At 46.4% G+C, this 23,349-nt stretch overlaps 1 protein-coding gene across 1 annotated transcript in view; it reads left to right on the top strand.

The window, feature by feature from the left end:
- Positions 1–1,953: 1,953 nt before the first annotated feature.
- lmna (lamin A) overlaps positions 1,954–23,349 on the top strand; it is a gene marked incomplete at both ends in the record, with an annotated part of 28,489 nt that continues 7,093 nt past the window's right edge. Inside the window, 2 exons of the mRNA XM_084441711.1 lie at positions 1,954–2,291; positions 22,501–22,657. Coding sequence (XP_084297837.1) covers positions 1,954–2,291; positions 22,501–22,657 — 495 coding nt within the window. The remainder of the gene's footprint in view (positions 2,292–22,500; positions 22,658–23,349) is intronic.

Below are 23,349 nucleotides of genomic sequence, written 5' to 3'. Positions count from 1 at the left end.
CTGCAGATGAGATGGGGTTCTATCTCATCCCAGATAACATCATTCACAGCCTCTGTTTCTGTGGTTATGCTGTTGTGCTGTGGACTCTAGACTGTGATAATCTCCTTCTCTGTCCTACACTGGAAGAACAGAGGATTGTGGGTTGGCTGGCTGGTTGACTTTCCCTCCACACTTTTGTTTCTCCCTGTGTAGGTCTTGAGGTGAGGGACGCTTTCACTGACCGGTACACACATGTACTGAACAAGCTTTCACTGACTGGACACGTCTAAGCAGCTGAACTGTCTGCGAGGCGACCGTTTGAATGTGAGAGCAGAGGGAGAGAGAGGGAGATGGGCTAGAGAGCGAGAGACGGCTCAGCTCGCGTGTGCGCGCGAGCGTGTGTGTGTGCTCCAGTCCTAGCTTGTCGGTGCCCCACCTTTTCCTGTTCTCCCTCCCTCCCTCTCTCTCTCTCTCTCTCTCTCTCTCTCTCTCTCTCATTCTCTCCCTCTCTCTCTTTCTCCCTCCCGCCCCTTTCTCTGTCTCAGTACATGTGCGAGGAGAGACTGCACGGCGGCCAGTCTAAGGTGCGAGCCAAAGAACCACACGCACGCAACCACACGCACGCAACCAGCCAACCAACCGACACTTTCCCACAGTTTTCCAGAGAGGAACACGCACACTCACAGCTCTAACACCAAACCGGCAGCTTAACTCTACTGGGAAGGTCCGCGTCTGCTCACACTCCCACCCTATCGTCCCACCAGCAGGACTCAACTGAGAGCCCCAAACCACCGCTAAGGTAAGGCATGGAAGCTTTGCTCTGACTTCTGTACTTGTACCGTGAAGGTTGAAACTGTTAGCGTACCTGCTCGCTGACCTTGCAGAGACCGTGTACGCAAGTGTTTGTCTTGTAATTTCACTTTTAACTAGGTTGGTGTTGATCTTTGGTTTTGGAGGAACTTGTAAATAAGCCCCAAGCTGGGAATGGTGCTCTTTTTAAAGCACATTGTGTTCATGAATCAGTTCTGGTTTAGGAAGGTGTGTGACCGCAGCGTCATGAGTAATACGATGATGTGTAGCCTACTGATGGCACCCAGAAGTGCTTCACAGCCATTTTATAGCAAAACTTCTAACGCCTCTCACACAGTGCATGTGTTCTCTGCTGCGTCTCTCCCACGTCTAGACTCAAGGAAAGTGGATCTATGTCCTTATCGGGGCATCCTGGTGTGTGTCGTGTGTGTGTGTGTGTGTGTGGAATGAGTCATGGGTGTGGAGTCCCATATGGGCTTTGAACAGCCGCGTGTGGGTGGAGGCAACCAAAAGACCAATCTATCATAAGACCAATCTATTATAATTAATGACGTGCAATTAGCAGACTGCTCATCAGTTTGGCCCAGCATGCAGTTGGGTCACTGAGGGGAAATTGACGACAAATGTTTTGTTGTTTTTTCGCATGGCTCTGTATGCTTTTCCTTATCGCTGGGGGTGCATATTTTGATATTAAGGAGGGCAGTAATTATCTTGTAATGATGTTTCAGTGAGCCCAAGGTGGGGGTACAGATGGGTTTGTGGAAAGGGAACTAGCTCAGGAGAGAGGAAAGGGGCTTTAACCACCTGAGCGGCAGTTGCATGGAGGCTCTTGGCAGTGTGAGCACGACTGATGTGTGATCTTCTAAACTAATACTGAGCAGGGCTGCAAATTACCAGCTTGATCCTGTACTGTCTCAACCTGAAGGGCCTAATATCAACACATGCTATGTATACTGTTACTGTATATGCACTATTAGGAGTAAGTGATAGCCTACATATTATCATGTGAGGAGGAGGCAACATGGCAACTGTCGTGTCTCATCTCATCTGCTCCAGACTACCGCGTCTCCTGTCTGACCGCCAACCCTCTCCCTCCTCGTCCCCCTCTGGGCCACTCCCCTCTTCCCCCAGCCTCTCTCTGAGCCCAGCCCCCCCTTCGCTGCCATGGAAACCCCGGGTCCGAAGCACCGAGCGTCCGCCACGCCCCTCTCCCCCGCCCGCATCACTCGGCTGCAGGAGAAGGAGGACCTGTCCAACCTCAACGACCGGCTGGCCGTCTACATCGACAAGGTGCGCTCGCTGGAGACGGAGAACGCCGGGCTGCGCCTGCGCATCACCGAGTCGGAGACGGAGGTCAGCCGCGAGCTGACGGGCGTGAAGGCGGCCTACGAGACGGAGCTGGCCGACGCCCGCAAGACCCTGGACTCGGTGGCCAAGGAGAGGGCACGCCTGCAGCTGGAGCTGAGCAAAGTCAGGGAGGACTACAAGGAGCTGAAACTCCGGTAGGAACACACGGACACCAGGGTTAGGTTAACTTGGACACCAGGGTTCTAGTTCTAGGCAGACCACATGGGGAACACCAGGGTTCTAGTTCTAGGCAGACCACATGGGGACACCAGGGTTCTAGTTCTAGGCAGACCACATGGGAACACCAGGGTTCTAGTTCTAGGCAGACCACATGGGAACAGCAGGGTTCTAGTTCTAGGCAGACCACATGGGAACACTAGGGTTCTAGTTATAGGCAGACCACATGGGAACACCAGGGTTCTAGTTATAGGCAGACCACATGGAGACACCAGGGTTCTAGGCAGACCACATGGGGACACCAGGGTTCTAGTTCTAGGCAGACCACATGGGAACACCAGGGTTCTAGTTCTAGGCAGACCACATGGGAACACCAGGGTTCTAGTTCTAGGCAGACCACATGGGAACACCAGGGTTCTAGTTCTAGGCAGACCACATGGGGACACCAGAGTTCTAGTTCTAGGCAGACCACATGGGAACACCAGGGTTCTAGTTCTAGGCAGACCACATGGGAACACCACGGTTCTAGTTCTAGGCAGACCACATGGGATCACAAGGGTTCTAGTTCTAGGCAGACCACATGGGAACACCAGGGTTCTAGTTCTAGGCAGGCCACAGGTTTGCCGTGGGTCCCTTACTTCTAGGTGGGGACATGCCTTTGGCTAAAAACTAAAATTCATACCAAGAAATGTGAAATGTTTTTCGAAACCAAGTAAGACCAAATGATTTGCAGTGGTGTAAAAGAATGTCAATTTTGTTGACAAAAACTATGATAAATTATGACAATTTTTTCGTCAACAACCTTTATTTAAATTTAAATGTATTTATTTAAATAAAAAATATTTTTGATGATTAAAAACGACGACATTTTTTTACATTTTCGTCAACAATTTAAAAATTAGATGAGAATGTTAGGGAGGGATGATTTGGGAAGAGATCAGAATACAGAGATTTCCGTGAAAGTTGTGGCTCGAGCTGCAACAACTCAAACAGGCCAGGAGAGCGCATACAAATGTGATTCAGTAGTTTTGACCATCAGTCTAATAGAGGTTTCCTCCAGGAATAGATGAGTTTGGAAATTCTAGAAAAAATGGTTAAATAATGCATTACACTTTAACTAAACCCATTCGATTTTATTCAACTAAATCTACTGTAGATTTACTCGACTAATATCTTAATGCTACAGTATTTAGTCAAGTAAACCTAGACTAAAACAAAAACAATTCATATGAGTAAAATATGACTTAAACTAAATCAAAAACTTCAGTCAAAATTAACACTTGGTTAAAAGAGTAAGACAGAGGGGGACATTCCAAGTAGAATTGTGGGTGGTGAAGTACATTAATGTAGTGGTGTCTAGATACAGTATGTTGTGATTTTGGCACTATTTCCATATTCGTTTCTGAAGATAAACGTTCGGCCACATTTTACAAGTCCTCCAAAGTTTACTGGATAATATGCAAAATTATTTTAGCACTATTAAAATGTATTTGCAATATTTGCCTAAGTACTCAATCTCATTCTTTCATTCACCTCTCCAGCTTGGATGATAGGGTGGGTGATGCAAACCAGAGAGAGAGATGATCTCAAACCATTACATTTCACATTACAGTCATTTAGTAGAAGGTTTTATCCAAAGCGACAACAATAATTACATTCAACATAGGTAGTCAAGTGTACTACTACTCGCCAGCTCACAAGTGCATCTCCTTTCTAAATAAGTAACTAAGAGTAACTAAGAGAGTAATCTAGTGCTAAAGCCAAGGAGCAAGAGCAGCAAGATACAAATACAATAGGTGCATGTCTCATTTACGACTTACCCATAATGTTGTTGATTGATTTTCAGCTGATTCCATGCCGTCTCTCGTTTGGGCATTAGCGGCATGCTAATGCTAGCTAAATCTAACCAAAATGGCTAGCGAAAAACTCACTTATAAACACTCCAAACAAGTAAGGATCACCAGATAAACTCCTCATCAAAGTCAGACAAATCCCTTTCAAACGTGGCCATTGCAACTTGTCATGTTGTTAGTAAGAGTCTTCTGTTTAGTTACGTATCAGTCTGCCTCCCTATTTACAGAGCGAGCCATGTACGTTTGAACAAACAAATGGTTTCAACAATAGTTGGTCTTCAAAAATTATGGTATAAAAACTCATGAGCACCCGATAGACTCTCTTAATATTTGATTTGGGTGCACTGGGGAGTGTTTAAAGCAGCCCAACGTAGGATGTGGTATTTTTGTGATTTGGCGCCCCCTACAGGTTCACTTTTGCACAACCGTTGTAAAATTGTTCAGTAGAGCTGCATGCCTCCATTTGTGAAACCAGTCCCCAAACACCCACATGAGACAACAGACCCAGTTGATAGTTGGAATAAAAAGGCCTAGTTAGTATATATACATTCCTAGATATAATGTATGTGATGGTCACAACTGTCGGTCTATTGACAGCCTCGTTGGCCCAACTTGCAACAGTACACACACACACACACACACACGTGCATGCATCCATCTCCAAATGCGGTTACTACAAATCATACAATGCTGCACTTCATGGCTTCTGACATCCATGTGGCTAGCCAACTAGTCATAAAATGCTGCACAATGCTCCAGAAAATCGTATTGTGTGGGTAGCCAACTAGTGCTGCAGTAAGTTACCTAACAAAACTAGCTCAATTCCACATACATACCGCACACTGTCAGATCGCCAACTCTAACTCAACTGTTACACTAGCAAGCAAACGTCAGCCTAACACACGATGTAATCAGCATGCATCCTCAGACATTCACAGCTAACACAGCCAAACGTCAAGCAATTCTAACAACATAAGAGTCAGACTCATAGCCAGACTCATAGCCTTTCATTACACTTTGTCAGCATGCTAACTCGCTAGCAATTACTCTAAAAAGTTACTACACTACCAGATTGAAGTTCAGCTAGGGACAGGGCTGTACATTGCGACATATATGTCGCACGTGCTATGAAAAAAAATGTGTGCGATTTGCCCTGTAGCACGCGTGCGACAGCGAGCCGCCTGTATGTAACGTTAGCGAAAGTTTAACGACACTAGCTTTCGTTAATGTTCCTCCAGCCACCTACAAGTGCCAGTCAAAGCAACAGCAAATGCAACAAAATATCAGTTAAGCGTAGCCTAATCTAGCCTATTATTTATGTAAGCTATGTAAAAAAGCCAGTGATTTTGGTAGGAGAAGACAGGACCAGCACAGAGTGGAGGGACAGGTGAGAAAGGAGAGGATAGAGGTTGTTGAGAGGAGAGCAGGAGAAGAGAGAGGAGAAGGAAGGGGACAGGGCAGGATGAGAGATTAGAAAGAGTGATGATTTAGAAGGAATGAGTATGCAGTTAAGCATCAATGGGCATCAAACATAACTTTTTTATTAAATAAAACATTCTATATTATTTTCACCCCATAACTCAGAATTAAAGAAGGCATATTTCATGTAGGCTAAACATGCTGTTTCAGTATACTTTTCAATTATATATGTCTCACGATTTTGTTATTTTCATTCTTTAAAAGTCACCAGAATACAGGAAACTAGGTCTCTGAAACTTTTTTGGGGAAGGACGCCCAGACCCCCGCTTTGGTATAGAAATCCTCCTTATTTCGGCTGTCTTCAGCTTGGCACCACCACACCAAGAGATCAATTCCACAGGAAACACTGGTTCCTTGTTCAGATCATCGAGAAAAACCCAAACAAACGAGCAAAGGAAAAATTAATTATTAATGAAAAAGAATATAACGCAAATCAGGAAGACACCGCAAAATCAAAAGCCGGGAAAACCTAAAGATGCTTGTCTGAAAACATTTGTTATTATTTCATATTGTATACATACAGTAACATCCCTTTCCAGGTGGTTTTAAGTGATGAACTGCATAACTTGTGTTCAGTAGAGGTGATAATGGACATTTTATACCTGTGCTCCAACTTTCTGGCTCTGTGCTACAGAACTATCAACCCCTGTAGCTCCAGTGCTATGTGCTAAAAAAGTTAATGTACAGCCCTGGCTAGGGAACATGGTGCCCCAAGCTAGCTAGATTACATGCATCCTCATACATTCACAGCTAGCACAGCCAAACACCAAGCGATTTCAACAAAAGACATAGCAAGCTAGCTAGCCTAATATAGGCTAGCTAACAATAGTACAGTACTTACAGTACAAGTTCAACAGCAAAGAGGCCAGCTCTGCGTCAGTCTTGCAGCCTTTCAAGCTCCCTCCAGCAAGTAAAAGCCAAACCAATATTAACTCTAGTTTGGCTTCTGGCTTGGTCTCTTTTTCTCTTTTTTGGATCTGTCTCTTTCTGTGATGTTCCTCTTTGGTCTTTTCGCCTCCACCATGACGTGTATAATACTGTGATTTGAGAATTTCTACTATTATTTTAGCAATAGCCAGCGGAGGTTGGTGTGTGAAGTAATGCCGTAAAGCGATATGGATTTTCCGCGAAAATAGCGGCCCGCTACACCAAACTTATTATTTCAAGAAGAAGCATTTTGGGGGAGGGATGGGAACAACAGAGGCAACTTTCTGCCTATTACAAGACAGCATACCATCAAAATGATTTTGAAGCTGTTATTTTAAGGTTAAAAAACTACATTGAGACGCTTTTAAGTGAGTTTTCTTTGAATGCTAGCCATTTCTACTGCATTGCGCTAGCATTAGCAACACCGTAACGAGAGACGGCATGGAATCAGCTGAAAATGTTCTCCATCAATCAACAACATTATGGGTAAGTCGTCAATGAGGCTCCATGTCCAAAATTCTGAACTACCCCTTTAAGAAGAAGGATCAGGGTAGTACTTGATTACACATCGTCACTTGCACATGCTCAAGTTCTGCTGGCCTGACGGTCCACTCTGCTGTTTCAACAGAGGACTTGACGGCATTAGCTGAACATCAGCTCAACACTTTACAGAGCACGGAATAACAAGGCTGCCCTACTATTTCACACCTGTAACAGTATGTTGTAACACCCCACCTGGCTGAGGCCACACCCCCATTTTCCCTTCAGAATGCTCACAAAACCTCCAGTCAAACCCATTAGTCAGTCGGGTGTAAATTCCTCAGGGGGGGAGTGGCTGGTAGCAGCATACCTGTGAGCAGGGCGGATCACGTTCCAGCTGGACCACACCTCAGACAATATCTTATCTATGTAAGATAAGACATCTTATATTAGACGTTTACTCGCCATAAAGAGCGGAGATCACACTTTCACTGTTCCAGCCGCCTAGTGCTTACCCAGAGCTTAATTAGTAACCAGCATGCTGGTGGAAACCATGCAGGTGTTAAATCCACTATTCTGATGTTCCAAGTGCACCATCATCTACCAGCTTCTCCCTGTTTAAGCTAATGATTCGGTATATCGGTTCTACGTAGAGGGTCACGTTCACCACAGCCATGTACACTCTACAAACAAGAAGGGGGCTATGTAGAACCCCTGTTAGCAATAGAAGAACCACATAGATATAGGAGAACCACATAGACATGTGGTCAGAAAGAACCCTACGGTGCTGACAATGGTTCTATTTAGAGCCTTAGGGTCCTTAATAGAACCTCTTTTTTCAAAGTTGTTTTAGTTTATTTCATATACAAAAGGTTCTATATATAATAGTTTGTCATTTGTTGAGTGACTGTGTGAATGTGTCCACAGACTACAAACCCTCAGCCCTCCTCTCCTCCCAGCATGCACTAGCCTGCGCTGACTCCCCAGGAATGTGCTACAGTCGTGGCAAAGTGCAACGGTGGCTAGCGTTGTCAGAGAGAAGGCCATGGACTAGAACACACTTGTTTATTCTGCACTCACAAAAGGCGTGATGACCTTCTCATCTATGCGTGGGTCTTTATTCAACGGCGGAGAACATGCGAGGCGGAGGAGTTAATGAGAACCCGTCAAACCTGCGCAAACACACAGTATCCCACAGAACCCCCATTTGCATAGCTGAGTGAGTTTAACACAAGTTAATTTGCGGTGTTGAAACTGTGTTGTCGGCCCATGGACAGCGAATGGGGGGTTGGAGCTCGCTGTGTCCACACTGCTCCATGGTGAGTGGCGTGGTGCTGTGTTTGAGGCATGCCAGGGTAGGCAGGGTGCCCAGGTAAGGGTGTGGCCTGTGTGGGAGGATGAGCTTTGCTTTGATTATAGTCGTCTTTTGCCATTGGCTTTCATTGTGGTGTGGGCTCCAATGTTGACATAAAGCTTAGAGGATTTTTGGTTAACGATGTTCGGATGACTCATCGGTGAGCGGTGAATGAGTAGCACTGCAAGTCGGAGCCGATTCGTATCCTGGAAATTCTACTCTAAATTCATATTGTTGTTACTTTATAGGTCCCTGGATAAAAAAACGAGCTCAACCCATATCCCTTTCAGTAGGAACCGTGTCATTTGACTCGCGAGCTGCCGGCGTCTCAGTGGATCATGCGTGGGCAGACTGTCTGCCCAGAGTATTTGTCGGGTGTTTGGTTGCCATGGTGCCCGGGAGTCTTGGCATGGGCGTGTGACAGGGGTGGTGACTCAGTTTTTTGTTTCCCCCTCCGAGGCCCCGTGGGATTCTGGGAACGGGCTGGGCTGAATGTGTGTGTGCTCTCTGTAACCATGAATACCGGAAGGCAGCTAGATGTGGACAGTAGTGAGTCATCGGTGTAGCTACTGTAAATACTGTTATAAATACTCATATCCAGATAGATATTGATACGGGTGCCCTTGAGGGCTAGTGAGACGCATTACAAATCAACTTTCAGACAACTGGCCTATCTATCTCAGTTCTGAATCATGGTGATATTGATATTCAACTCTGTTCTATGAGTCTTGCAGCACAACTGCTATGGATAATAGTTTTGTCTTTGTTTCATCTTTATTGAACTGTAAACTTGGACTGTGTCATAGTGCCTGCCCCTAAGAGCCTGACCGTGCTGAGCTACGTGTCCACGTCCCTGATGGACTGATGTGACCCTGTTTGATTTGGCAGAAGTGGCACAACAGGCCTGCAGTAGCTGTCCCGTCTCAGGGCTGTTGGGCCGGGCCACACCTGTCGGGCCCGCGGTCATGACTGGGCCTCTGTGTGCTGAGTTACTGCGGTCAACACATGGGACTGTCCCCTGGGGCTGCAGCAGTCGCTGGCCTAGAATGCTAACTGCTCTTAGCTAGAGGCCGTCTTTGTCTCGTAAATATTTTATTTACAACGGTAGAAAAGAGCTATTTGGCTAAAACAGGTGGTGGTGGAATGTGAGACTGGCTTAGAGCCTGGCGGGCAATAGCAGGCATCGCTAGGCGGGGAGGTTGTGAAGCGTTAGGTCGCGAGTTGCTAGAAGCTAAAACATGGAGCGCAAGTCTCGTGCTCCATGTTACCCACATTTGTCAAGTTCTAGTTCAGTCATTCGGTCGGCATAATATCATGTCCCGATGAAGTGCGGCAGGTTTGGGTCTGGTGACGGCAAACCCCCCAGCTGTGCCGGCAGACACCCAGCTGTGCGGGGAAACCCCCACGCCCCCACCCCCGCCCTCCCCCGGACAGATGAATAGACGCCTGTGTGGTGATGACAGTCCATATGAACAACCATGCCAACTCTACTGTGACGAATCTATCGTCTGTCTTCATTGACACACGAGTAAGCAATTGTTGTTGTTTTTTTTTTGGGGGGGGGGGGGGGGGTAGGGTGGTCAAAGCATCATTACACAGCTAAAAAGACTGTTGATTGTTTTCACATGAAGATCCTATCCATTCACAGTGTGGTTCCTATGCTGCTGTAGGCTGTGTAATTTTGAGAAGGCATCAGGGACTATCTAGAGAACAGGAAGTATCACAGACCCATTTCCTCCACTATCAACGGCTGTTTGTCCAGCTTCCTCCTGGTCACACGCTGGCCACAGACCGGCCTCCTGCTGCGCTGCCATCTTCAGGATGGAGGCGGTGATTCTACGTGGTTACCTGGCCGCTGTGAGGTCACGCTCACAGCAGTTTGAGTGTGTCTTTTGGTATGATCAAACCCCTTCCATACTGGTGATAATTGATAAAGATAATGTATTGGTATGATCAAACCCCTTCCATACTGGTGATAATTGATAAAGATAATGTATTGGTATGATCAAACCCCTTCCATACTGGTGATAATTGATAAAGATAATGTATTGGTATGATCAAACCCCTTCTATACTGGTGATAATTGATAAAGATAATGTATTGGTATGACCAAACCCCTTCCATACTGGTGATAATTGATAAAGATAATGTATTGGTATGGTCAAACCCCTTCCATACTGGTGATAATTGATAAAGATAATGTATTGGTACTGGTAATAATTCATAAAGATAATGTATTGGTACGTACTCGTAATAATTGGTAAAGATAATGTATTGGATCCCAGGGCATTGTTAAGAGGAGGTAGGAGATATGGAGCTAGGGTGTAACGGCAGACAGACGAGCGGTACATAGACCGGGTCAACACCGTCATGGGAGCAGGCTGGGGTCTTATAATAGCCCCAGATATCAGCGATAACCGTGTTGTCGATGTGTAAAGCCCTACTTATAGCTCAGGAGAATTCTAAACAAAGTGGCTGATGTAATGCTCTCTACCTCCTGTTTTATCACGACCGTCCGGCCAAGCTGACCTTAAACAGGAGGGATGCTGCGCGTTTTAAGTTTGTTATTGATCGGCAACAAAGCATGGACTCTTGTGTGGATGATGGTAGAATGAAGCTATTTGAATGCGTGGTGGTTTTAACTCTTAACCCTCTTTCAGTGCCGTCTTTTGTCCCCCAACAGCTCCAGTTATGAGTCGCTTGTATTTCCCCGCGGAGAAGGGAAAGTTCACCTGATAGGGGACAGAAACACACCCATACTACAGACTGGAAAAGAACGATTAGAAAAGATGCTTATAAAAAGATTAATATTGCAAGGAAGACCAAACTTCAGTGAAATATCTCTGTACATGAGGTTAGTGTTTGTTTTCCAAAATATAAATTGTTTATGGAACAGAACAGACACTTAGCCAGAGCATGCTGATCTTGTCCTCCCTCGGGGCAGGAATGTGTAGCATGGCAGCTTATTGTCCTGCATCCTCTCCCATGAGCCCTCAGTGGATCTCGCTGGTGTCGGCGCTCTCTGTAATGGCCGCCCCCCAGGGAAGCCCCACGCTTCCACAGTATGACCTCAGCCTGGATCATGTGACGCGAGGCGGCCCGTCTCAGAGTCTCGAGCCGCTGCGGTCTAGACTGAAGGCTCCCTGGACGATTTGAATGTGGGCCAGAGACGGCGAACGGCGCTTTGACAGGATCCTTTGATGCTGAGCGCTAGCTAAGCTATTCATGATTTGGATATAACTTATTATTCATTCACGCTTATTAAAGGATATTTTCTGATAATTCCCCTTTAATGTGAGGCCCTTCAAGGCTTCCAGGATTACTAGTCTCTGTTATAAGCCCTGTACAATAGCTGTTTCACCAACTGGGCAGCAGGCTCACTGACTACCGTGAAACATTTAGACCATTCACAACCTGGAATGTTGTCAAGGGGGTTCAAAGTCACTTACAACCCTGCCAGAATGCGCAGCGTTTTTCCCATAGATGTCTATTTTTTACCACAGGATCCTCCAGGGATTGTCCCTAGGTGCGAGTGGGAGTGTTTTCATCCCGGTGCTGTGTCTGCTTTGCCGTGCGCAGGCTGCTTCTCTGGCCCTGGCGCAGTCTGCCGTGATGGGAAGCAGATGTGGCAGGCTTGCGAGCGCGCTGGACGGGCCTCTGAGCGCGTTGGACGGCTGCAATAGAGCGCTCTTTGTTGGGTTGAGTGCTGTTCGGGTAATGAGAGAGTCGGGTTTGGACCTCGCTAGACCAGGACGTGGTTCTGAGGAGGCCGCGGTGGGCTGGAAAGTGTGTGTGTGTGTGTGTTTGTGGATCAGAGTTTCCATAGCGCTGGTTTTTCTGCAGAACCCAGCCAAGCTGCATGAGTCACTCGCTTATGATACTGGATCTCTGCAGAAAGAGACACACACACACTCGTATTGTATATACAGTACAATACACACATGCACACACTCATATTGTATATACAGTACAATACACACATGCACACATGTACAGTATACACAATACACACGGACACAGACACACTCATATTGTATATACAATACACACATGTACTGTATACACAATACACACACACAAACTCACACTGTACTGATTGTGAGGTTCCCCTTTGGTAGTTGGCGAGGTGGGCGTAACCACAAACATACCATTTCTGGTATGTTATGTAACTGGTTTCCTCCTCCTCTCTGCTGGTCCACGTCCACGCGCGTCCATCCATGGCCTCCAGGTGGACGTGACGGGTTCTGAAGCTCTCTGGGCGGAGAGGTAGAGAGGTAGACATGTTTCCAGATGTTTTCCATCTGCTGTCACAAACAACCCCTGCTGTTTAGCCGAGCTTATGAAACCCAAGATTTGTTCACAATGCTTAATCAGACGCAGTTGTTCAATGTCCTATTGAAACCCTTAGGAAGAGAGAGTCTATGCTAATGCTAGTAGGGGATTTTTACTTTTTTATTTTTTTATTTTTGCATGTCTGTGTTTTGTCATTAACTTTCTCTCTGTGACAAACTGTTGGCGTATCTGTTGTCCTGTCCAAGTGTCTCCTCTTCTATGCGAGTAGACTAGACGATGCTAAAGCCATCTTAGCCCCTTCCAATATACTACAAACGCGGTCTGATTTAGGTCCATGCTACGTTAGCGTTAGCACAGCGCCTCATCTCCAGTACCAACATGGGTTGGGTGCAGTAAAGCTACAGTAACCCGACACAGCTGGTTGGAGGGGCTCTGAAGGCCTTGTGGGAGGACAGATGTTTACTTGATATGGGAGCCAATCACACTGCTGTTTTGTTCCTGCATATACAGAGCGCCTATATGGTTTACATGGACCAAGGCTGGATGCACCAGAGCTGCACGGAAAATACTTTTCTGGAACTCGTTTAGACTTGTTGGCAATAGAGCCAACACAGTGGAGGATCACGTTCTTATCTCCGATGTGTGTGATGGTATTCTGTTCCATAACTTCTTGTGACGTTGATTTGAGCTGACGTTCGTATAATCTAACCAACCAGAGCATTATCACGTTATCGTGCCTGCAGTATCAGTGTTTTCTGTATGGAACAGGCACTGTTAGAGCTTTCATTCTGAGAAGGACAAAAGAGAAGGACAACCTAGCTGTCGTTCACCGACAATGTTCCTTGTTAGCACACCGTAGATAATCAGTTCACAGTCATTCAATGTCTAGCTCGTGCTGAAACGAGCAGAATCAAAGAACCAGGGCAAGGTTTCTGACTGGGCCTGCGTTGAATCACTAACTAAGCATCGGCAAGAGACCAGGGTCTGTGTTCCACAGGCAGACCGGGATAAGAGGGCTTATCAGCCACCTCCCTTTCCTGGCTGCTACCCATGCATTTCTATGTGTTAGCAGAGAATTATTATTATCTATGAGGTGTTCGTGCAAGGACAGGTTCAGTTGGTTTGCACCCCTTTCTCTGTGGGTCGTCTGTGTTTTTCATAGTCAACCAATTGAAATATGAGTGAAAGATGTTTGAGGAGCATTACATGCTCTCTTCTCATCAGATAATTTATTTTTATGATTATTATATAATCTTTTTATTTGTCTTTTTTGACAAATCAAAATGGCTGCCTGTCAGTCATGGTCACCAGCATGCATTGGAGGGCGAAACTCGTCTATAACTCATCTATAACCATCTGGCCATGTGGATGTGAAAGGATGATTTCTGGCAATTGGCAATTTGTTTTGTTTCCTTAGTGATTCATACACACACACACACACACACATGCAAATAACAAACAAATCCATTGTTCTGGACCCCTGAAGAGACAGGAAGAGACTTTGTGCCAGCCAACATTTTCCTGTCTTATTTTCCTCTTTTTTTTTTTACCCCGAACATGTTGCACAATCCACTAGGATCAGCCCTGTGGTGCTTATAATGTAATCACCCTCCACTCTCCAGTAACTACAGTAAGACACTGATCTGTTTAACAGTACAGTTGGCCGCTGCATAGGTGCATTCATTAGTGCCTGTATAATGGATCAGTCCATTAGAACGGTGTGTAGTCTGGCTCTTGGCTGTGGAAAGCACCAGTGTTATTTCTGGACCCCTGTTATAAATACCAAGAACCCATTATTCACCGGCCTTCTCCTGCTCACTTTCCCCCCTGTAAGCTCCGCCTCCTCCACATGCAGAAATGTTCCACTTCACGTAGAGTTACACTGATGAATGTCCAGGAATGGAAAGGAGCTATAAATAGTTTTGGGAACCTCTACAGGTTTTGTGGGGGATTGTAGGGCGGTACCAGGAGTGTTCCCTCTTCAGGAGAACACAGTAGCTGAGCGATGACTCATGGACAGAGGGGCCACGCCCGCGCATATTCACACACGCCTACTGAACGCCTACTGAACACAGTCACAGCACCGTAGTAGCGCCCGGGATCAACCAGCAGTCCTACCTCCACACACACACACCACAAGATCAACCAGCAATCCTATCTCCACACACACACACACACACACACACACCACAAGATCAACCAGCAGTCCTACCTCTACACACACACACCACAAGATCAACCAGCAGTCCTACCTCCACACACACACACACACACCACAAGATCAACCAGCATTCCTACCTCCACACACACACACACACACCACAAGATCAACCAGCAGACCTACCTCTACCCACACACACACTCCACAAGATCAACCAGCAGTCCTACCTCCACACACACACACCACAAGATCAACCAGCAATCCTATCTCCACACACACACACACACACACACACACACCACAAGATCAACCAGCAGTCCTACCTCTACACACACACACCACAAGATCAACCAGCAGTCCTACCTCCACACACACACACACACACCACAAGATCAACCAGCATTCCTACCTCCACACACACACACACACACCACAAGATCAACCAGCAGACCTACCTCTACCCACACACACACTCCACAAGATCAACCAGCAGTACTACCTCCACACACACAAACCACAAGATCAACCTGCAGACCCGGCTCCCTGCAGTGGGGTTGTGTTGGTCGTAACACAGGAAGTGGCTGGGGTTGTGTTGGTCATAACACAGGAAGTGGATGGGGTTGTGTTGGTCGTAACACAGGAAGTGGCTGGGGTGGTGTTGGTCGTAACACAGGAAGTGGCCGGGGTGGTGAAGTGTTTCCAGCCGCAGTGGTCTGCTCTGGCCGAGGCGTGGAGGTTCTGAAGCGCTCTACTTTCCGTGACGGACAGGAAGTGTGCTGGAGGAGGGCTCGGTTTACAAGACGCAACATGGCCAGCTTAGAATGATAGAGTTCTATCAGGGAATGGTTTATCTCTGAGACGCTGACCAGCAAACCTTTATTAAACCACGTTATTATGTCTTTGGAGATGGAACATTTTAATGTATGGGAAACCCGAAATGCTTTTTTGTGTACTCAAGGTTGACAACATGTCCCAGTTGTAGTGATAAAAGTATGTGATGGCTTGAGCCTTTTTAATGTAGTCTGTATCTAACTAGTCATTCTTCATGTTTTTGTAGGCCTCTATATTTCTACCAGGGTTTGAGTCACTACAGTGTTATTTGTTTTAAACAAACCTCATCTGAAGCATTAGTTTCAATCATTGGATTTGGTTTCGTCTGTTCAGTGCATAATTATCATTTCGACAACGCTGGCTGCTGCCAGGTCCATAAATCCCTGTCAGACTGTCAATGATGCGTCGGACATATTGTAGAAATTAGAGGCCAGATTTTCCGCACGGGCCCCTTTTTGAGATCTTTCCACGCTGTAAAATGTCTGAGACGTCCTGAAAATAATCATCCGTCCACCATGGAAGGTCCACTTTTCCCCTGTCCCAAAAACGTGCGTGTGGGAGAGGGAGAGAGAGGACGCCACGCCGGAGCCCTGACGACTAGGCCCCGTCGTCGTCATGGCAACGGCACAGCAAAACATGGAGGATTGTGGGCTTTCTGAAGGGGAGGAGGAAGGAGGTGGGCTCCTCGCTCGTCACCGAGGTGGACAAAGATAGCAGTGAGTCACCCAAAGGGCTGTGGGCTGAGCCAACACATTCCTCTGTATTATTCCTCCTCCTCTCTCTCTCCCTCACACAACACTGTAGCTCTAATCTCCTTGCTCCTTCTGTCTAGCTCTCTCTCCCCCTACTCCCCCCTCTCTGTCCCCCCCCCCCCCTCTCTCTCTCTCTCTCTCTCTCTCTCTCACACCCTCATTACCATCAACCATTCTCTTTCTCCATAACCATGACTCACATGTTGGAATATGTCTAAAAGCTCCTGATCATTTTATTTAAAGCCGGCCTCTGTGTTGGCATTGCCCTGGCAGCCCGATCACTTCCTGGTCTCTGCCACGGAGGAGTTTCACTGTTGTGACTACAGGACAGCGGCTACTCGAGAAGCGTTTTTTTGTTTCACTTATGAAGTCCAGACAGCTTAATGTGTATAGCGCTCTCTCCCTGTGTAAACACGCCATTTCTCTTGACTCATTCACAGATGGTATCAATGCCCTTTTAATCACGAGGAGTGGCGCACACACACCACTACACAAATACACCAGCCTTAACTCTCTCCTACTCTCTCTCTCCCGCTCCCTCCCTCTCTCTCCTCTCTCTCTCTCTCTCTCTCCCTCCCTCCCTCCCTCTCTCTTTCTCCCTCCATCTTTCTCTCTCTCCTTCTCTCTCCCCCTCTCTCTCCACTATGGTTCTGCTTGTGCTGGCTTAGATTGCTCTACTGTAGTATAAACTGCAGGGCAATGTAGATAAACAGAATCAGTCAGAAGTCCATCCACATCTGGTTCTGAAGGGGTGGTCCACATGTGAGGGTGGGGCCAGGCGGAAGGCTCTGTTAGCGGTTGATTAGTGGATTGAAAGTGTTTGATTAGTGGATAGTGTAAACAGACGTGTGCAGACAGATGGGCGTGAAGCCAGGCTGTAGGGGAACGGGCGCTCCTGTCACGTGAAGCCAGGCTGTAGGGGAACGGGGGCTCCTGTCACGTGAAGCCAGGCTGTAGGGGAACGGGGGCTCCTGTCACGTAAAGCCAGTCTGTAGAGGAACGGGGGCTCCTGTCGCTTGAAGCCAGGCTGTAGAGGAACGGGGGCTCCTGTCACGTGAAGCCAGGCTGTAGGGGAACGGGGGCTCCTGTCACGTGAAGCCAGGCTGTAGAGGAACGAGGGCTCCTGTCACGTGAAGCCAGGCTGTAGGGGAACGGGGGCTCCTGTCACGTGACTGTTTTAACGGTGACTAACATCCCAGTGGCTCTTTGCTCTTGTACCCGATGCGTATGGTAGGCAGTCCCACCGCTTCCCGAGGCGGTAGCTACAGTAGCACCTTCTCCCTCTGTCTGTAGATTCCTGAGACTAGCTACAATAGCGCCTCCTCCCTCTGGTCTGAGTGAGATGTGCTGCTGGGGAGACATCCTGGAGCAGATCCTGGAGATGCCTGGAGCCAACAAACACAGGGATGATGAAGCTGGTAGGCTTCTGCACAGGTCACATACACACACACGCACACACACACAGCACAGGATCAACCAGCAGTCCTACCTCCACATACACACACACACACACACTCTCTTTATATTCCCACACCATCTGGGAATGAGCCAGCCTCAACACTCCTGTTTACTGGGGCTGTAGTTGTGTGAGCCTGGGGAACTCACCCCGGCCAAATGCGCTTAAACCCAATATATTGTTGGATTTTGGTTGTAAAAATGGCATTTAAAGATTTTAAGTAGCCGTTTTATTTACCTATTTGTTTATCTGTCCATATAGGTGGTCATTTGTTGATTTACAAGTACGAGTTTGTGACAGTTGATGTGTTTATGTGGTTAACACTACCATGTGACTGTGTGTGCGTATGTGACTCTTAGGATCTCTGACCTCAGCGTCAGGCCTAGGCGTTCAAACACGTAATGCTGTCATAGCTGCTTATGTGGACGGGGGAACTTTCCGGAAATAATTTCTTTTAGTTTCAGTGCTTCTCTCCACAGCAGAGGTCACACACACCAGTCCCTGTGAGTGGCCACTGAAGGCTGCAAGCTGCTAGCCTGGTCTAAAACACGCAGGCCTCAACTTGACCCAGAGTGTCTGGAGTGTCACAAGTGAGGTTAGATTGAATCTCGAAATAATTAAATTTAGTGCCGTGTCCGTTTTCCTAAGTATGTGGAGGTCTGTGTGTGTGCGTGTCTCCTGGGGGCGTCGTCTCTGGTGTGGGACTGAATCCTGAATGAATGTGTCCGTTTGTGGGCGGTCAGGGCAGCGAGGGTTAACTGGGCGGGGCCACGCCACAAGCAGATGATCCTCATGAGCAGTGAGGGAGGTGTGTGAAAGAGGGTCTGTTGCAAAGTGTGTGTGCGCGCGTGTGTGTGAGTGTGTGCATGCATGCATTCATTCATACACATGCATGTATGTTAGTGTGCCTTTGTGACCGTGCGTGTGCATTATGGTATAAGCAGGGTTTGGCAGCATAAGTTAAGTGTATGTTTCTACAGAATATTACAGCTTCTGTGCTTGTTCATGTTTCTTATTGAATAGTACAGTGTGTGTGTGTGTGTGTTAGTATGTTTTTTTTATTGAATTGTATTGTGTGTGTGTGTGCTTCATGTTTCTTATTGAATGGTCCAGTAGTGTGTGTGTTTGTTCATGTTTCTTATTGAATGGTCCAGTAGTGTGTGTGTTTGTTCATGTTTCTTGTTGAATGGTCCAGTAGTGTGTGTGTGCTTGTTCATGTTTCTTATTGAATGGTCCAGTAGTGTGTGTGTGCTTGTTCGTGTCTTATTGAATGGTCCAGTAGTGTGTGTGCTTGTTCATGTGTCTTATTGAATGGTCCAGTAGTGTGTGTGGGTTTGTTCATGTTTCTTATTGAATGGTCCAGTAGTGTGTGTGTGTGTGTGTTTCATGTTTCTTATTGAATGGTCCAGTAGTGTGTGTGGGCTTGTTCAGGTTTCTTATTGAATGGTCCAGTAGTGTGTGTGCTTGTTCATGTTTCTTATTGAATGGTCCAGTAGTGTGTGTGTGTGCTTGTTCATGTTTCTTATTGAATGGTCCAGTAGTGTGTGTGTGTGTGTGTGTGTGCTTGTTCATGTTTCTTATTGAATGGTCCAGTAGTTTGTGTGGGCTTGTTCATGTTTCTTATTGAATGGTCCCGTAGTGTGTGTGGGCTTGTTCATGTTTCTTATTGAATGGTCCGGTAGTGTGTGTGTGTGTGTTTCTTATTGAATGGTCCAGTAGTGTGTGTGTGTGTGTGTGCTTGTTCATGTTTCTTATTGAATGGTCCCGTAGTGTGTGTGTGTGTGCTTGTTCATGTTTCTTATTGAATGGTCCAGTAGTGTGTGTGTGTGTGTGTGTGCTTGTTCATGTTTCTTATTGAATGGTCCCGTAGTGTGTGTGTGTGTGTGTGCTTGTTCATGTTTCTTATTGAATGGTCCAGTAGTGTGTGTGTGTGTGTGCTTGTTCATGTTTCTTATTGAATGGTCCCGTAGTGTGTGTGGGCTTGTTCATGTTTCTTATTGAATGGTCCCGTAGTGTGTGTGGGCTTGTTCATGTTTCTTATTGAATGATCCAGTAGTGTGTGTGTGTTTGTTCATGTTTCTTATTGAATGGTCCGGTAGTGTTTGTGTGTGTTTGTTCATGATGTTTCTTATTGAATGGTCCAGTAGTGTGTGTGTGTTTGTTCGTATGTTTCTTGTTGAATGGTCCAGTAGTGTGTGCGTGCTTGTTCGTTTCTTATTGAATGGTCCAGTAGTGTGTGTGTGTGTGTTCATGTTTCTTATTGAATGGTCCAGTAGTGTGTGTGGGCTTGTTAATGTTTCTTATTGAATGCTTCAGTAGTGTGTGTGGGCTTGTTCATGTTTCTTATTGAATGGTCCAGTAGTGTGTGTGTGTTTGTTCATGTTTCTTATTGAATGGTCCGCTAGTGTGTGTGTGTGTGTGTTTGTTCATGTTTCTTATTGAATGGTCCAGTAGTGTGTGTGTGTGTGTGTTCATTTTTCTTATTGAATGGTCCAGTAGTGTGTGTGGGCTTGTTCATGTTTCTTAGTGAAAGGTCCAGTTATGTGTGTGTGTTTGTTCATGTTTCTTATTGAATGGTCCAGTAGTGTGTGTGGGCTTGTTCATGTTTCTTATTGAATGGTCCAGTTATGTGTGGCCTTGTTCATGTTTCTTATTGAATGGTCCAGTAGTTTGTGTGTGCTTGTTCATGTTTCTTATTGAATGGTCCAGTAGTTTGTGTGTGCTTGTTCATGTTTCTTATTGAATGGTCCAGTAGTGTGTGGGCTTGTTCATGTTTCTTATTGAATGGTCCAGTAGTGTATGTGGGCTTGTTCATGTTTCTTATTGAATGGTCCAGTAGTGTGTGTGTGTGTGTGTGTGTGTGTGTGTGTGTGTGTTTGTTCATGTTTCTTATTGAATGGTCCGGTAGTGTGTGTGTGTGTGTGTGTGTGTGTTTGTTATTGAATGGTCCAGTAGTGTGTGTGTGTGCTTGTTCATGTTTCTTATTGAATGGTCCAGTAGTGTGTGTGTGCTTGTTCATATTTCTTATTTAATGGTCCAGTAGTGTGTGTGGGCTTGTTCATGTTTCTTATTGAATGGTCCCATAGTATGTGTGGGCTTTTTCATGTTTCTTATTGAATGGTCCAGCAGTGTGTGTGGTGTCTGTTCGGTGATGGGAGCGTGTAGGGGACCGTGATGGGAGCGTGTAGGGGACCGTGATGGGAGCGTGGAGGGGACCGTGATGGCAGCGTGTAGGGGACCGTGATGGCAGCGTGTAGGGGACCGTGATGGGAGCGTGTAGGGAACCATGAGGGGAGCGTGGAGGGGACCGTGATGGCAGCGTGTAGGGGACCGTAATGGCAGCGTGTAGGGGACCATGATTGGAGCATGTAGGGGACCGTGATGGGAGCGTGTAGGGTTCATCATGGCTGCCGGGTCAGCGGTCTGGAAGCCGTCTCCCCAGCAGATGGCCATCATTAGTAACAATGGACACTTCACTACGGGGGTCAGATGCAATAACGGCCAGGAAAGGGGGGGGGACTTCCTGCCCGGACCTTCAGACCGGTGCTGCCTCGCTCTCTTCCTCTTCTCCTGGTGGTGTTTTTTCCTCGTACCCATCCAGGGTTTTTTCCGTTCTCCACCAGAAATGCAAATTGTTTCCTGCTGAGCGTTTAGGGAGGCCAGTAGACTAAACGCACGCACATGCAAACAAATGTGACTGCTTATTAATTCAGCTCCGATTCCCGTGAGAGGGTCTTTTTACTTCTCTGCCATCTTCATAAAGCCAGCGGGTTGGTGTAACGTTACCTCGGGTCTCTTTACGTCGGCCCTGGGTGTCCTGGTCAGAGCAGGCGTCGTGTTTGACCGCATCCCTCGCATGCTGGCCACGCTCTGCTGGTCGTCCCTTACGCCAGGGTCAAGACCAGAGGGGACCGAGCCTTTGAGTCTGGGGTTCCTAGATTGTGGAACGCTCTTCCTCAGGACTTGAGAGCTGTGGCCTCTGTGGACATCTTTAAGAAGCAGCTAAAGACTGTTCTGTTTAGATGGGTGTGTGTCGAATCAAATTTGACTGTCTATGACTGTTGTCCTTTTTCCTGTGTTTGTTTAATTCTGTTGATTCTTTGTGTGCATTTTAACCTGTGTGAAGCACTTTGTGAGTCCTCTGTGTGAGAAGTGGTATTTGAATCAAATTGACTTACTTTCTATGTATGATCACTAAGAGAGAAAGGCCCTGGTAGACTAGTGAATTAATTGGACTTGTATGAACCGCTGGTACATTTTTAATACAAACTGTATTATTAATGTCCTAGGGATGATTGCTACATTTGAATACGCACATCACACAATTAAAGTTATGTAACTAACTAACTTAGTATTCTGCCGAGGGTTACTTTACAACACTTTCATGTAGCAGCTGAATAATAGAGGCTGAATCATCATCAGTCATTTCCATAAGACCTTCACTGTGGAGCGAGGCTGCACTGACCCGATGATATCGCACTGCCATGGCTGGCTGTCTCTATTCTGCTAATATCGTCACTAAGAGAATCACACTACCAGGATCCTCACAGGCATTTCAAGACCTTGAGCAGCTGATGTGATCTCTCCTCTCCTCTCCTCAGGAATGGGAAGAAGGAGTCAGACCTGGAGGCGGCCCTGGCCAGGCTGAAGGATGTGGAGGCGCTGCTGAACTCTAAAGACGCGTCCCTGGCCACGGCGCTGGGGGAGAAGCGCTCGCTGGACGCTGAGCTCCGCGATCTGAAGGCCCAGATCGCCAAGGTAACCACACCCCAGCTGCACCTGCCTAATACTGCTACTACAAAACAAACACACCCCAGCATCTGCACCTGCGTAATACTGATACTACAAAACAAACACACCCCAGCACCTGCCTAATACAGCTACTACAAAACAAACACACCCCAGCATCTGCACCTGCCTAATACTGCTACTACAAAACAAACACACCCCAGCATCTGCACCTGCCTAATACTGCTACTACAAAACAAACACACCCCAGCATCTGCACCTGCCTAATACTGCTACTACAAAACAAATACACCCCAGCATCTGCACCTGCCTAATACTGGGACTACAAAACAAACATACCCCAGCATCTGCACCTGCCTAATACTGGGACTACAATACTGATAAGATACTACTATAAAACTGGGACTACAATACTATTAGACTACTAATAGTCTACCACTATAATACTGGTACTACAATACTATTAAGATCCTACTATAATACTGAGACTACAATACTATTAGACAACTAATAGATTACTACTATAATACTGTTGCTACAATACTAATAAACTGCTAATAGACTACCACTATAATACTGCTACTTCAATACTAATAGGCTAGTACTATAATACTGGTACTATAATATTGGTACTATAATACTAATACTACTATAATACCACTATACTGCTACTGTAATATTAATACTACTATAATACTACT

Source organism: Borostomias antarcticus, assembly GCF_949987555.1.
Source record: "Borostomias antarcticus genome assembly, chromosome: 8".
In the NCBI taxonomy this organism is placed as follows: domain Eukaryota; kingdom Metazoa; phylum Chordata; class Actinopteri; order Stomiiformes; family Stomiidae; genus Borostomias; species Borostomias antarcticus.
Note: the sequence above shows the minus strand (reverse complement) of the source record. Positions and strands in the feature narration are given on the sequence as shown.